General features: G+C 46.4%; 1 protein-coding gene across 1 annotated transcript in view; it reads left to right on the top strand.

The window, feature by feature from the left end:
* adgrl3.1 (adhesion G protein-coupled receptor L3.1) overlaps positions 1 to 15,000 on the top strand; it is a 319,635-nt gene that overhangs the window by 199,750 nt on the left and 104,885 nt on the right. The window contains 5 exon segments of the mRNA XM_064926745.1: positions 377 to 595; positions 688 to 852; positions 8,319 to 8,422; positions 11,474 to 11,659; positions 14,713 to 14,751. Of these exon segments, the coding sequence (XP_064782817.1) occupies positions 377 to 595; positions 688 to 852; positions 8,319 to 8,422; positions 11,474 to 11,659; positions 14,713 to 14,751 (713 nt within the window).

Below are 15,000 nucleotides of genomic sequence, written 5' to 3'. Positions count from 1 at the left end.
TCTCTCTCTCTCCTTCTCTCTCTCCTCTCTCTCTCCTTCTCTCTCTCTCCTTCTCTCTCTCCTCTCTCTCTCTCCTTCTCTCTCTCTCTCCTTCTCTCTCTCCTTGTCTCTCTCCTTCTCTCTCTCTCCTTCTCTCTCCTTGTCTCTCTCCTTCTCTCTCTCTCTCCTTCTCTCTCCTTGTCTCTCTCTCTCTCTCCTCTCTCTCTCTCCTTCTCTCTCTCTCCTTCTCTCTCTCCTCTCTCTCTCTCCTTCTCTCTCTCCTTGTCTCTCTCCTTCTCTCTCTCTCTCTCTCCTCTTCTCTCTCCTTCTCTCTCCTTGTCTCTCTCCTTCTCTCTCTCTCTCTCTCTCATCTCTCTCTCTTTCTCTCTCCGTCCAGACTTGGTTCCTCCAGTCATCCACGGGCCTCCCAAAGTCCCCTCCTCCTCTTCCTCCACCAGTCGGACCACCCGGTCTCCTCCCTACTATACCACGGCGCGACCAATCCTCACCACCTTCCCCGGTCAACGGTCCCGGACAACCACGACCGTGAGGAACCCTGCCGGTGGTGGCGTGGTCGTCCCCGGCGATAACCAGATCCCAGAGATCGTTAACCCCGGTAACGGCCATTAACGGCAATGAACTCATTCTGTTCCAATGTGTTATTGTATAATTATTGTACCCGTTTTTTAACATGTACGTCTCCGGTAGGTGACGGGCGGTCGGTTCCAGCCATGGGTGTTCCCCCTCTGCCTCCCCAGCCCCCGGTCATACCCCCCCAGGACCACTGCTCCCCCAGGGTGACAGCTGAAGTGTCCTGGCCCAGAACCCAGCAGGGACAGATGGCCAAGCAGCCCTGTCCTGTAGGGACACTAGGTAACTACAGCCCTGTAGGGACACTAGGTAACTACAGCCCTGTCCTGTAGGGACACTAGGTAACTACAGCCCTGTAGGGACACTAGGTAACTACAGCCCTGTCCTGTAGGGACACTAGGTAACTACAGCCCTGTCCTGTAGGGACACTAGGTAACTACACTACTAACTACAGCCCTGTCCTGTAGGGACACTAGGTAACTACAGCCCTGTCCTGTAGGGACACTAGGTAACTACAGCCCTGTCCTGTAGGGACACTAGGTAACTACAGCCCTGTCCTGTAGGGACACTAGGTAACTACAGCCCTGTCCTGTAGGGACACTAGGTAACTACAGCCCTGTCCTGTAGGGACACTAGGTAACTACAGCCCTGTCCTGTAGGGACACTAGGTAACTACAGCCCTGTCCTGTAGGGACACTAGGTAACTACAGCCCTGTCCTGTAGGGACACTAGGTAACTACAGCCCTGTCCTGTAGGGACACTAGGTAACTACAGCCCTGTCCTGTAGGGACACTAGGTAACTACATCCCTGTCCTGTCGGGACACTAGGTAACTACAGCCCTGTCCTGTAGGGACACTAGGTAACTACAGCCCTGTCCTGTAGGGACACTAGGTAACTACATCCCTGTCCTGTAGGGACACTAGGTAACTACAGCCCTGTCCTGTAGGGACACTAGGTAACTACAGCCCTGTCCTGTAGGGACACTAGGTAACTACAGCCCTGTCATGTAGGGACACTACTAACTACAGCCCTGTCCTGTAGGGACACTAGGTAACTACAGCCCTGTCCTGTAGGGACAGATATAATGCATGTAGTATATTATAGTAATTACATCTACAGATATACAGTAGTTACTACAGTCAGATATAATGCATGTTGTATATTACAGTAATTACATCTACAGATATACAGTAGTTACTACAGTCAGATATAATGCATGTTGTATATTACAGTAATTACATCTACAGATATACAGTAGTTACTACAGTCAGATATAATGCATGTTATATATTATAGTAATTACATCTACAGATATACAGTAGTTACTACAGTCAGATATAATGCATGTTGTATATTATAGTAATTATATCCACAGATATACAGTAGTTACTACAGTCAGATATAATGCATGTTGTATATTATAGTAATTACATCTACAGATATACAGTAGTTACTACAGTCAGATATAATGCATGTTATATATTATAGTAATTACATCTACAGATATACAGTAGTTACTACAGTCAGATATAATGCATGTTGTATATTATAGTAATTACATATTTTTTTAAGTCCTTTTAAAAAGGTAGTTGGGATCAAGATCAGGGTTGGGGTGTTCAAGTCCTTTTAAAAAGGTAGTTGGGATCAGGGTTGGGGTGTTTAAATCATTGTAAAAAGGTAGTTGGGATCAGGGTTGGCATGTTTAAATCATTGTAAAAAGGTAGTTGGGATCAGGGTTGGGGTGTTTAAATCATTGTAAAAAGGTAGTTGGGATCAGGGTTGGGGTGTTTAAATCATTGTAAAAAGGTAGTTGGAATCAGGATTAGGGTTGTCCTTGAAAATAAGGACAATTCCACACTCACTGGAAATAGTCTTTATAAATTCACATAATTTCCAGCAGTAAATACTATTTCCACCCAGTGCAGGTGAATCATGGTTCCAGACAGCAGACAATAAGTGTTTGACTAACACTACACACAGAGCTTCTGTTATTTAAACAATGGAACAAGTAGGTTTCTGTCTGCACTTGTCTTTTCTTTAGAGCGTGGGTTGTTCTCTGTTAGAGCGTGGGTTGTTCTCTGTTAGAGCGTGGGTTGTTCTCTGTTAGAGCGTGGGTTGTTCTCTGTTAGAGCCTGGCTTTAAATTCTGTTAGAGCGTGGGTTGTTCTCTGTTAGAGCGTGGGTTGTTCTCTGTTAGAGCGTGGGTTGTTCTCTGTTAGAGCGTGGGTTGTTCTCTGTTAGAGCCTGGCTTTAAATTCTGTTAGAGCGTGAGTTGTTCTCTGTTAGAGCCTGGCTTTAAATTCTGTTAGAGCGTGGGTTGTTCTCTGTTAGAGCGTGGGTTGTTCTCTGTTAGAGCCTGGCTTTAAATTCTGTTAGAGCGTGGGTTGTTCTCTGTTAGAGTCTGGCTTTAAATTCTGTTAGAGCCTGGCTTTAAATTCTGCTAGAGCGTGGGTTGTTCTCTGTTAGAGCCTGGGTTGTTCTCTGTTAGAGCCTGGCTTTAAATTCTGTTAGAGCGTGGGTTGTTCTCTGTTAGAGCCTGGCTTTAAATTCTGTTAGAGCCTGGGTTGTTCTCTGCTAGAGCCTGGCTTTAAATTCTGTTAGAGCGTGGGTTGTTCTCTGTTAGAGCCTGGCTTTAAATTCTGTTAGAGCGTGGGTTGTTCTCTGTTAGAGCCTGGCTTTAAATTCTGTTAGAGCCTGGGTTGTTCTCTGCTAGAGCCTGGCTTTAAATTCTGTTAGAGCGTGGGTTGTTCTCTGTTAGAGCCTGGCTTTAAATGCTGTTAGAGCGTGGGTTGTTCTCTGTTAGAGCCTGGCTTTAAATTCTGTTAGAGCGTGGGTTGTTCTCTGTTAGAGCCTGGCTTTAAATTCTGTTAGAGCCTGGGTTGTTCTCTGCTAGAGCCTGGCTTTAAATTCTGTTAGAGCGTGGGTTGTTCTCTGTTAGAGCCTGGCTTTAAATGCTGTTAGAGAGTGGGTTGTTCTCTGTTAGAGCCTGGCTTTAAATGCTGTTAGAGAGTGGGTTGTTCTCTGTTAGAGCCTGGCTTTAAATGCTGTTAGAGAGTGGGTTGTTCTCTGTTAGAGCCTGGCTTTAAATTCTGTTAGAGCGTGGGGTTGTTCTCTGTTAGAGCCTGGCTTTAAATTATGTTAGAGCGTGGGTTGTTCTCTGTTAGAGCCTGGCTTTAAATGCTGTTAGAGCGTGGGTTGTTCTCTGTTAGAGCCTGGCTTTAAATGCTGTTAGAGAGTGGGTTGTTCTCTGTTAGAGCCTGGCTTTAAATGCTGTTAGAGCGTGGGTTGTTCTCTGTTAGAGCCTGGCTTTAAATGCTGTTAGAGCGTGGGTTGTTCTCTGCTAGAGCCTGGCTTTAAATTATGTTAGAGCGTGGGTTGTTCTCTGTTAGAGCCTGGCTTTAAATTCTGTTAGAGCGTGGGTTGTTCTCTGCTAGAGCCTGGCTTTAAATGCTGTTAGAGCATGGGTTGTTCTCTGTTAGAGCCTGGCTTTAAATGCTGTTAGAGCGTGGGTTGTTCTCTGCTAGAGCCTGGCTTTAAATTATGTTAGAGCGTGGGTTGTTCTCTGTTAGAGCCTGGCTTTAAATTCTGTTAGAGCGTGGGTTGTTCTCTGTTAGAGCCTGGCTTTAAATGCTGTTAGAGTGTGGGTTGTTCTCTGTTAGAGCCTGGCTTTAAATTCTGTTAGAGCGTGGGTTGTTCTCTGTTAGAGCGTGGGTTGTTCTCTGTTAGAGCCTGGCTTTAAATTCTGTTAGAGCGTGGGTTGTTCTCTGTTAGAGCCTGGCTTTAAATGCTGTTAGAGTGTGGGTTGTTCTCTGTTAGAGCCTGGCTTTAAATTCTGTTAGAGCGTGGGTTGTTCTCTGTTAGAGCCTGGCTTTAAATTCTGTTAGAGCGTGAGTTGTTCTCTGTTAGAGCCTGGCTTTAAATGCTGTTAGAGCGTGGGTTGTTCTCTGTTAGAGCCTGGCTTTAAATTCTGTTAGAGCGTGGGTTGTTCTCTGTTAGAGCCTGGCTTTAAATGCTGTTAGAGCGTGGGTTGTTCTCTGTTAGAGCCTGGCTTTAAATTCTGTTAGAGCGTGGGTTGTTCTCTGTTAGAGCGTGGGTTGTTCTCTGTTAGAGCGTGGGTTGTTCTCTGCTAGAGCCTGGCTTTAAATGCTGTTAGAGCGTGGGTTGTTCTCTGTTAGAGCGTGGGTTGTTCTCTGTTAGAGCCTGGCTTTAAATGCTGTTAGAGCATGGGTTGTTCTCTGTTAGAGCCTGGCTTTAAATGCTGTTAGAGCGTGGGTTGTTCTCTGTTAGAGGCTGGCTTTAAATTCTGTTAGAGCGTGGGTTGTTCTCTGTTAGAGCGTGGGTTGTTCTCTGTTAGAGCGTGGGTTGTTCTCTGCTAGAGCCTGGCTTTAAATGCTGTTAGAGCGTGGGTTGTTCTCTGTTAGAGCCTGGCTTTAAATGCTGTTAGAGCGTGGGTTGTTCTCTGTTAGAGGCTGGCTTTAAATTCTGTTAGAGCCTGGGTTGTTCTCTGTTAGAGCCTGGCTTTAAATTCTGTTAGAGCATGGGTTGTTCTCTGTTAGAGCCTGGCTTTAAATGCTGTTAGAGCGTGGGTTGTTCTCTGTTAGAGCCTGGCTTTAAATGCTGTTAGAGCGTGGGTTGTTCTCTGTTAGAGCCTGGCTTTAAATGCTGTTAGAGCGTGGGTTGTTCTCTGTTAGAGCCTGGCTTTAAATTCTGTTAGAGTGTGGGTTGTTCTCTGTTAGAGCCTTGCTTTAAATTCTGTTAGAGCCTGGGTTGTTCTCTGTTAGAGCCTGGCTTTAAATTCTGTTAGAGCATGGGTTGTTCTCTGTTAGAGCCTTGCTTTAAATTCTGTTAGAGCCTGGGTTGTTCTCTGTTAGAGCCTGGCTTTAAATTCTGTTAGAGCGTGGGTTGTTCTCTGTTAGAGCCTGGCTTTAAATTCTGTTAGAGCGTGAGTTGTTCTCTGTTAGAGCCTGGCTTTAAATTCTGTTAGAGCGTGGGTTGTTCTCTGTTAGAGCCTGGCTTTAAATTCTGTTAGAGCCTGGGTTGTTCTCTGTTAGAGCCTGGCTTTAAATTCTGTTAGAGCATGGGTTGTTCTCTGTTAGAGCCTGGCTTTAAATGCTGTTAGAGCGTGGGTTGTTCTCTGTTAGAGCCTGGCTTTAAATGCTGTTAGAGCGTGGGTTGTTCTCTGTTAGAGCGTGGGTTGTTCTCTGTTAGAGCCTGGCTTTAAATGCTGTTAGAGCGTGGGTTGTTCTCTGTTAGAGCGTGGGTTGTTCTCTGTTAGAGCCTGGCTTTAAATGCTGTTAGAGCGTGGGTTGTTCTCTGTTAGAGCGTGGGTTGTTCTCTGTTAGAGCCTGGCTTTAAATGCTGTTAGAGCGTGGGTTGTTCTCTGTTAGAGCGTGGGTTGTTCTCTGTTAGAGCGTGGGTTGTTCTCTGTTAGAGCCTGGCTTTAAATGCTGTTAGAGCGTGGGTTGTTCTCTGTTAGAGCCTGGCTTTAAATTCTGTTAGAGCGTGGGTTGTTCTCTGTTAGAGCCTGGCTTTAAATTCTGTTAGAGCGTGAGTTGTTCTCTGTTAGAGCGTGGGTTGTTCTCTGATAGAGCGTGGGTTGTTCTCTGTTAGAGCCTGGCTTTAAATTATGTTAGAGCGCGGGTTGTTCTCTGTTAGAGCCTGGCTTTAAATTCTGTTAGAGCGTCAGTTGTTCTCTGTTAAAGCGTGGGTTGTTCTCTGTTAGAGCGTGGGATGTTCTCTGTTAGAGCGTGGGTTGTTCTCTGTTAGAGCCTGGCTTTAAATTCTGTTAGAACCTGGCTTTAAATTCTGTTAGAGCGTGAGTTGTTCTCTGTTAGAGCCTGGCTTTAAATTCTGTTAGAGCGTGGGTTGTTCTCTGTTAGAGCGTGGGTTGTTCTCTGTTAGAGCCTGGCTTTAAATGCTGTTAGAGCGTGGGTTGTTCTCTGTTAGAGCCTGGCTTTAAATTCTGTTAGAGCGTGGGTTGTTCTCTGTTAGAGCCTGGCTTTAAATGCTGTTAGAGCGTGGGTTGTTCTCTGTTAGAGCCTGGCTTTAAATTCTGTTAGAGCGTGGGTTGTTCTCTGTTAGAGCCTGGCTTTAAATGCTGTTAGAGCGTGAGTTGTTCTCTGTTAGAGCCTGGCTTTAAATTCTGTTAGAGCGTGGGTTGTTCTCTGTTAGAGCGTGGGTTGTTCTCTGTTAGAGCCTGGCTTTAAATTCTGTTAGAGCGTGGGTTGTTCTCTGTTAGAGCCTGGCTTTAAATTCTGTTAGAGCGTGGGTTGTTCTCTGTTAGAGCGTGGGTTGTTCTCTGTTAGAGCCTGGCTTTAAATTCTGTTAGAGCATGGGTTGTTCTCTGTTAGAGCCTGGCTTTAAATTCTGTTAGAGCGTGGGTTGTTCTCTGTTAGAGCCTGGCTTTAAATGCTGTTAGAGCGTGGGTTGTTCTCTGTTAGAGCGTGGGTTGTTCTCTGTTAGAGCCTGGCTTTAAATGCTGTTAGAGCGTGAGTTGTTCTCTGTTAGAGCGTGGCTTTAAATGCTGTTAGAGCGTGAGTTGTTCTCTGTTAGAGCCTGGCTTTAAAATCTGTTAGAGCGTGGGTTGTTCTCTGTTAGAGCGTGGGTTGTTCTCTGTTAGAGCCTGGCTTTAAATTCTGTTAGAGCGTGAGTTGTTCTCTGTTAGAGCGTGAGTTGTTTTCTGTTAGAGCATGAGTTGTTCTCTGTTAGAGCGTGAGTTGTTCTCTGTTAGAGCCTGGCTTTAAATTCTGTTAGAGCGTGAGCTGTTCTCTGTTAGAGCGTGAGCTGTTCTCTGTTAGAGCGTGAGTTGTTGTCTGTTAGAGCGTGAGTTGTTCTCTGTTAGAACGTGAGCTGTTCTCTGTTAGAGCGTGAGCTGTTCTCTGTTAGAGCGTGAGCTGTTCTCTGTTAGAGCGTGAGCTGTTCTCTGTTAGAGCATGAGTTGTTCTCTGTTAGAGCGTGAGCTGTTCTCTGTTAGAGCGTGAGTTGTTCTCTGTTAGAGCCTGGCTTTAAATTCTGTTAGAGCGTGAGTTGTTCTCTGTTAGAGCGTGAGTTGTTCTCTGTTAGAGCGTGAGTTGTTCTCTGTTAGAGCGTGAGTTGTTCTCTGTTAGAGCGTGAGTTGTTCTCTGTTAGAGCGTGAGTTGTTCTCTGTTAGAGCGTGAGCTGTTCTCTGTTAGAGCGTGAGTTGTGTGATAATGTAGAATATGAAACATGAACATCATATTTAGGTCATGTTAACACTGTAACAACGTTCATTTCATGTGCCATGACAGGCATACAGGATACACTATATCTCATTATGAGAAACCGCACACACACACACACACACACACACACAAATGTGTAGAGACATGTGTTAGATTCAGATCACCAGTTCTTTAACCCCCTGTAATGTCCGTCTCTGTCCTCTCCAGTACTGAGGTTGGTGAGTAGAGTATCATCCTACTGCTCAGACTCATGAATGTGAAACACTGTCCTTTGTCTGGTTAATTATCACACACACACACACACACACACACACACACACACACACACACACACACACACACACACACACACACGCGCGCACACACACGCACACACGCGCACACACACACACGCACACACACACACACACACACACGCACACACGTGCCAGTTCAGTGAACCCCTGGCTCCTCCGTGCTTCCTGCCTCCCTGCCCACTCTCTGAATGTCAACGCTGTCTTACTGTGTTTGCTGAGCGCGTTGTCTTGGTGTTTGTGTGTCTTCCAGGCGTAGCTACATACGTGTGTGTTGCTCAGCAGGGCTACTGGGATCCCCAAGGCCCCGACATCAGCAACTGCACGTCTCCCTGGGTCAACCACATCATGCAGAAAGTGAGTATGACTGCTGGCGGCGGCCATTGCGGCTACGCGGCTCTCCCATTGAAACACATTCCAGGGCGTCCATTACGGATCTGGACCCAGGGGCAGTTTGTTCTCTCAGTTTCTCACGCATGGAGACGCATTGGGGAAGATACTGGGGAAGATCTAGACTGTGTCCCAAAATGGCACTTAACAGGGTTCCATTTGGGAACCCTGCACTACTGTAGACGAGACAGGGTTGGTTCAGAGACTTCCTGTACTGTTTTGGCTGTTTGATGAGGTCAGTTCATGGCTATATGATGTTAAACATGATAGCTGTGTGATAAGCTCAGTTAAAGGTGATAGCTGTATGATGAGCTCAGTTAAAGACGATAGCTGTGTGATAAGCTCAGTTAAAGGTGATAGCTGTGTGATAAGCTCAGTTAAAGATGATAGCTGTTTGATGAGCTCAGTTAAAGGTGATAGCTGTGTGATGAGGTCAGTTCCTGGTTATATGATGGTAAAGACGATAGCTGTGTGATGAGGTCAGTTCCTGGTTATATGATGTTAAAGACGATAGCTGTGTGATGAGGTCAGTTCCTGGTTATATGATGTTAAAGACGATAGCTGTGTGATGAGGTCAGTTCCTGGTTATATGATGGTAAAGACGATAGCTGTGTGATGAGGTCAGTTCCTGGTTATATGATGTTAAAGACGATAGCTGTGTGATAAGCTCAGTTCCTGGTTATATGATGTTAAAGACGATAGCTGTGTGATAAGCTCAGTTCCTGGTTATATGATGGTAAAGATGATAGCTGTGTGATGAGGTCAGTTCCTGGTTATATGATGTTAAAGACGATAGCTGTGTGATAAGCTCAGTTCCTGGTTATATGATGTTAAAGACGATAGCTGTGTGATAAGCTCAGTTCCTGGTTATATGATGGTAAAGATGATAGCTGTGTGATAAGCTCAGTTAAAGATGATAGCTGTGTGATGAGCTCAGTTAAAGACGATAGCTGTGTGATGAGGTCAGTTCCTGGTTATATGATGGTAAAGACGATAGCTGTGTGATGAGGTCAGTTCCTGGTTATATGATGTTAAAGATGATAGCTGTGTGATAAGCTCAGTTCCTGGTTATATGATGGTAAAGATGATAGCTGTGTGATGAGGTCAGTTCCTGGTTATATGATGTTAAAGACGATAGCTGTGTGATAAGCTCAGTTCCTGGTTATATGATGTTAAAGACTGTGTGATAAGCTCAGTTCCTGGTTATATGATGGTAAAGATGATAGCTGTGTGATAAGCTCAGTTAAAGATGATAGCTGTGTGATGAGCTCAGTTAAAGACGATAGCTGTGTGATGAGGTCAGTTCCTGGTTATATGATGGTAAAGACGATAGCTGTGTGATGAGGTCAGTTCCTGGTTATATGATGTTAAAGACGATAGCTGTGTGATAAGCTCAGTTCCTGGTTATATGATGGTAAAGACGATAGCTGTGTGATAAGCTCAGTTAAAGACGATAGCTGTGTGATAAGCTCAGTTAAAGGTGATAGCTGTGTGATGAGCTCAGTTAAAGGTGATAGCTGTATGATAAGCTCAGTTAAAGGTGATAGCTGTATGATAAGCTCAGTTATAGATGATAGCTGTTTGTTGAGCTCAGTTAAATTTGATAGATGTGTGATAAGCTCAGTTAAAGGTGATAGCTGTGTGATAAGCTCAGTTCATGGCTATATGATGTTAAAGACGATAGCTGTGTGATAAGCTCAGTTAAAGACGATAGCTGTGTGATAAGCTCAGTTCATGGCTATATGATGTTAAAGACGATAGCTGTGTGATAAGCTCAGTTAAAGACGATAGCTGTGTGATAAGCTCAGTTCATGGCTATATGATGTTAAAGACGATAGCTGTGTGATAAGCTCAGTTAAAGACGATAGCTGTGTGATAAGCTCAGTTAAAGACGATAGCTGTGTGATAAGCTCAGTTCATGGCTATATGATGTTAAAGATGATAGCTGTGTGATAAGCTCAGTTAAAGATGATAGCTGTGTGATGAGGTCAGTTAAAGACGATAGCTGTGTGATAAGCTCAGTTCCTGGTTATATGATGGTAAAGACGATAGCTGTGTGATAAGCTCAGTTCCTGGTTATATGATGGTAAAGACGATAGCTGTGTGATAAGCTCAGTTAAAGATGATAGCTGTGTGATGAGGTCAGTTAAAGACGATAGCTGTGTGATAAGCTCAGTTCCTGGTTATATGATGGTAAAGACGATAGCTGTGTGATAAGCTCAGTTAAAGATGATAGCTGTGTGATGAGGTCAGTTAAAGACGATAGCTGTGTGATAAGCTCAGTTCCTGGTTATATGATGGTAAAGACGATAGCTGTGTGATGAGGTCAGTTCCTGGTTATATGATGGTAAAGACGATAGCTGTGTGATAAGCTCAGTTCCTGGTGACGTTATAGATGATAAAGAGTAAAGATGTGCGGTGTAGGACTGAGGAGACTTTAGCTCATTTATACATTCTGGTTAGTATCAGCATCATCGTCATTATAGGAGTCGTGAATATCATGACAAAGACAAGAAATATTGAAGACATTTGTTTCATTCTGAGTTCATCTGCAGTTGTTTTAATCACTATCATCACTATCAGTTGTTTTATTCACTATCAGCTGTTTTAATCACTATCAGTTGTTTTAATCACTATCAGTTGTTTTAATCACTATCATCACTATCAGTTGTTTTAATCACTATCAGTTGTTTTAATCTCTATCATCACTATCAGTTGTTTTAATCACTATCAGTTGTTTTAATCACTATCATCACTATCAGTTGTTTTATTCACTATCAGTTGTTTTATTCACTATCGGTTGTTTTAATCACTATCAGTTGTTTTAATCACTATCAGTTGTTTTAATCACTATCCGTTGTTTTAATCACTATCAGTTGTTTTAATCACTATCGGTTGTTTTAATCACTATCAGTTGTTTAACCTATCTGTTCTATCTTCTTCCTCCTCCTCCTCCTCATAGTATGAGAACTAATCTAGGTCTGTGTTGTACCTATCTTCCTCCTCCTCCTCCTCTAGTTGCGTAGCGGCGAGACGGCAGCCGTGGTTGCCAGGGAGCTGGCGGAGCAGACTAAAGGGTTGTTGCGTCCCGGCGACGTCCCCTCTACGGTGAGGGCCATGGCCCAGCTGGTTGACCTGCTGGATGTTCAGCTCAGAAACCTGACCCCCGGGGGCAAGGACAGCGCCGCACGCAGCCTCAACAAGGTACTGCAGGGGGAGAAATACTCTTGTTGACTTAATTTTGATATTGAAGGGATCGGTCACACAAACTGTAGTTCACACATGGATTGCTGTCTTATCGTGTCCATTTTTTTGTATTTTATTTAACTAGGCAAGTCAGTTAAGAACAAATTCTTATTTACAACGTCAGCCTACAGTGGGTTAACTGCCTTGTTCAGGGGCAGAACGACAGATTTGTTCCCTTGACAGCTCGGGGATTAGATCTTGCAATCTTCCTTCCGGTTACTAGTCCAACCCTCTAACCACGAGGCTACCCTGCCGCCCCCTATCGCCCCATAGTCTGCTTACAATATATACTTTGCTCATTTGGGTGAACTATTCCTTTAATTGTTTATTTCTTGGGGAGAATTGTATAGAGTTTCTTTGTATAGAGTTTCTTATCGTTTGTTTCTGAACCACAAGGGAAGTTGAATTTGACATTGAATTTGCTGGCGTTTAAAACGACTTGGGGTGCAGAACTTTCCTTCTGTCCTTGTTCATCCTCAGACTGTAGAGGTTAGATAACCAGAGGGAGTGTCCTGTAGCATCCAGCATGGTCCTGTTAGGTCACCATGCAGTCAACCAATCAATGATTGTTCTTTCTCCTTTTCTCTACTGACTCTTGCCCCTTTGCTCTCTCTCTCTCTCTCTCTCTTTCTCTCTCTCTTGCTATGTCTCTCTCTGTCTCTCTCTCTGTCTCTCTCTCTCTGTGTCTCACTGTCTCCCTCTCTGTATCTCTCTCGCTCTCTCTCTCTCTATCTCTCGCTCTGTCTCTCTCTGTCTCTGTCTCTCTCTCTGTCTCTCTCTCTGTCTCTCTCCCCGTCTCTCTCTCGCTCTGTCTCTCTTTCTCTCTCTCTCTGTCTCTCTTTCTCTCTCTCTCTGTCTCTCTCTCTCTCTCTGTCTCCCTCGCTCTCTCTATTTCTCTGTCTCTCGCTCGCTCGCTCTCTCTCTGTCTCTCTCTGTCTGTCTCACTCTCTCTCTGTCTCTGTCTATCTCTCTCTGTCTTTCTCTCTGTCTCTCTGTCTCTCTCTCTCTCTCTGTCTCTGTCTCTCTCTCTCTCTCTGTCTCTCTCTCTCTCTCTCTCTCTCTCTCTCTCTCTCTCTCCCTCTCTCTCTCGGTCTTGTCTCTCTCTCTCTCGGTCTCTCTCTCTCTGTCTCTGTCTCTCTCTCCCTCTCTCTCTCTGTCTCTGTCTCTCCCTCTCTCTCACTCTCCCTCTGTCTCTCTCTCTCTTTCACAACCCTGTATAGTGTCTTACCCACTAATGAATTTCAAGTGAACTTTACAGTTTCAAAGGTTTATAAGAGAAACGAGGGGTTCACTATTGACCAAATGGACTGAACAGGTTAAAACACTTCTGCTTCAATCCTACAAAAGGAGATAAATATGAGCCTGTTACTTTCATCAATAAACCCAATTAACTGTGTAATTGAATAATATGGCTCGTTAGTATGCTAATTATGATTTTGATATATTGAAGGTTTACAATTATTAACATGTGGGTATTATAATTTCAGCTACAACTCTTAATGCCATAGTTGTAGAGGACGATATGAGTTTATTTATTTTATTTACCTTTATTTAACTAGGCAAGTCGGTTAAGAACAAATTATTATTTACAATGACGGGGAGGGAGAGAGAGAGAGGGAGGGAGAGAGAGAGGGAGGGAAGGAAGGAAGGAAGGAAGGAGGGAGGGAGAGGCAGGGGGAGGGAGAGGCAGGGGGAAGGAGGGCAGGGGGAAGGAGAGGCAGGGGGAGGGAGAGGCAGGGGGAAGGAGAGGCAGGGGGAAGGAGGGCAGGGGGAAGGAGAGGCAGGGGGAGGGAGAGGCAGGGGAAGGAGAGGCAGGGGGAGGGAGAGGCAGGGGGAGGGAGAGGCAGGGGGAGGGAGAGGCAGGGGGAAGGAGAGGCAGGGTGAAGGAGAGGCAGGGGGAAGGAGAGGCAGGGGGAAGGAGAGGCAGGGGGAGGGAGAGGCAGGGGGAAGGAGAGGCAGGGGGAGGGGCAGGCAGGGGGAGGGAGAGGCAGGGGGAAGGAGAGGCAGGGGGAAGGGAGAGGCAGGGGGAGGAGAGGCAGGGGGAGGGAGAGGCAGGGGGAGGAGAGGCAGGGGGAGGAGAGGCAGGGGGAGGAGAGGCAGGGGGAGGAGGGCAGGGGGAGGAGAGGCAGGGGGAGGGAGAGGCAGGGGGAAGGAGAGGCAGGGGGAGGAGAGGCAGGGGGAAGGAGAGGCAGGGCAGGGGGAAGGAGAGGCAGGAGGAAGGAGAGGCAGGAGGAAGGAGAGGCAGGGCAGGGGGAAGGAGAGGCAGGGGGAGGAGAGGCAGGAGGAAGGAGAGGCAGGGGGGAGGAGAGGCAGGGGGAGGGAGAGGCAGGGGGAGGAGAGGCAGGAGGAAGGAGAGGCAGGGGGAAGGAGAGGCAGGGCAGGGGGAAGGAGAGGCAGGAGGAAGGAGAGGCAGGGGGAGGAGAGGCAGGGGGAGGAGAGGCAGGGGGAGGAGAGGCAGGGGGAGGGAGAGGCAGGGGGAAGGAGAGGCAGGGGGAGGGAGAGGCAGGGGGAGGGAGAGGCAGGGGGAGGGAGAGGCAGGGGGAAGGAGAGGCAGGGGAAGGAAGGAGGGCAGGGAGGAGGAGAGGCAGGGGGAGGAGAGGCAGGGGGAGGAGAGGCAGGAGGAAGGAGAGGCAGGGGGAAGGAGAGGCAGGGCAGGGGGAAGGAGAGGCAGGAGGGAGGAGAGGCAGGGGGGAGGAGAGGCAGGGGGGAGGAGAGGCAGGGGGAGGGAGAGGCAGGGGGAAGGAGAGGCAGGGGGAAGGAGAGGCAGGGGGAGGGAGAGGCAGGAGGAAGGAGAGGCAGGGGGAGGAGAGGCAGGGGGAGGAGAGGCAGGGGGAGGGAAGCGTCTTCTAAAAATGGCTGTTGTGTTTCCTTAATGACTGACTGTTTCATTCACAGAGATCCTGTTCAGTTAGTGCTTAGTGGAAGTAGTATATATTTTATATGTGTCTCCATGGTGTGGTTAATGACCTGTGTGTTGTGTGTGGTGCTAACCAACCTGTCTGGGTTTACAGCTGCAGAAGAGAGAGAGGTTCTGCAGGTTCTTTCTCCAGGTATTTCAGCCTCCCTCTCTGTCATATTTATCCACCTCCCTCAACGCCTGCTGCATATTGAAAGCATTGCACGTCAAGGCAGCGCTGTGCATAGAATCATAATTCTATGGTGCCGTGGTTTGGGTTGTCTTGTCATTTTTTTATTTGATATAAAACCCTTTGAAGAGTGAGTTCATTGACAGAGAAATATTTTGGAATGATTCTCTCTATTGCAGAATTCTAGAGTTGTGTTCCAGAACACTCCAGTTC

The sequence above is a fragment of the Oncorhynchus masou genome, chromosome 20 (genome assembly GCF_036934945.1).
Source record: "Oncorhynchus masou masou isolate Uvic2021 chromosome 20, UVic_Omas_1.1, whole genome shotgun sequence".
NCBI lineage: Eukaryota > Metazoa > Chordata > Actinopteri > Salmoniformes > Salmonidae > Oncorhynchus > Oncorhynchus masou.
Note: the sequence above shows the minus strand (reverse complement) of the source record. Positions and strands in the feature narration are given on the sequence as shown.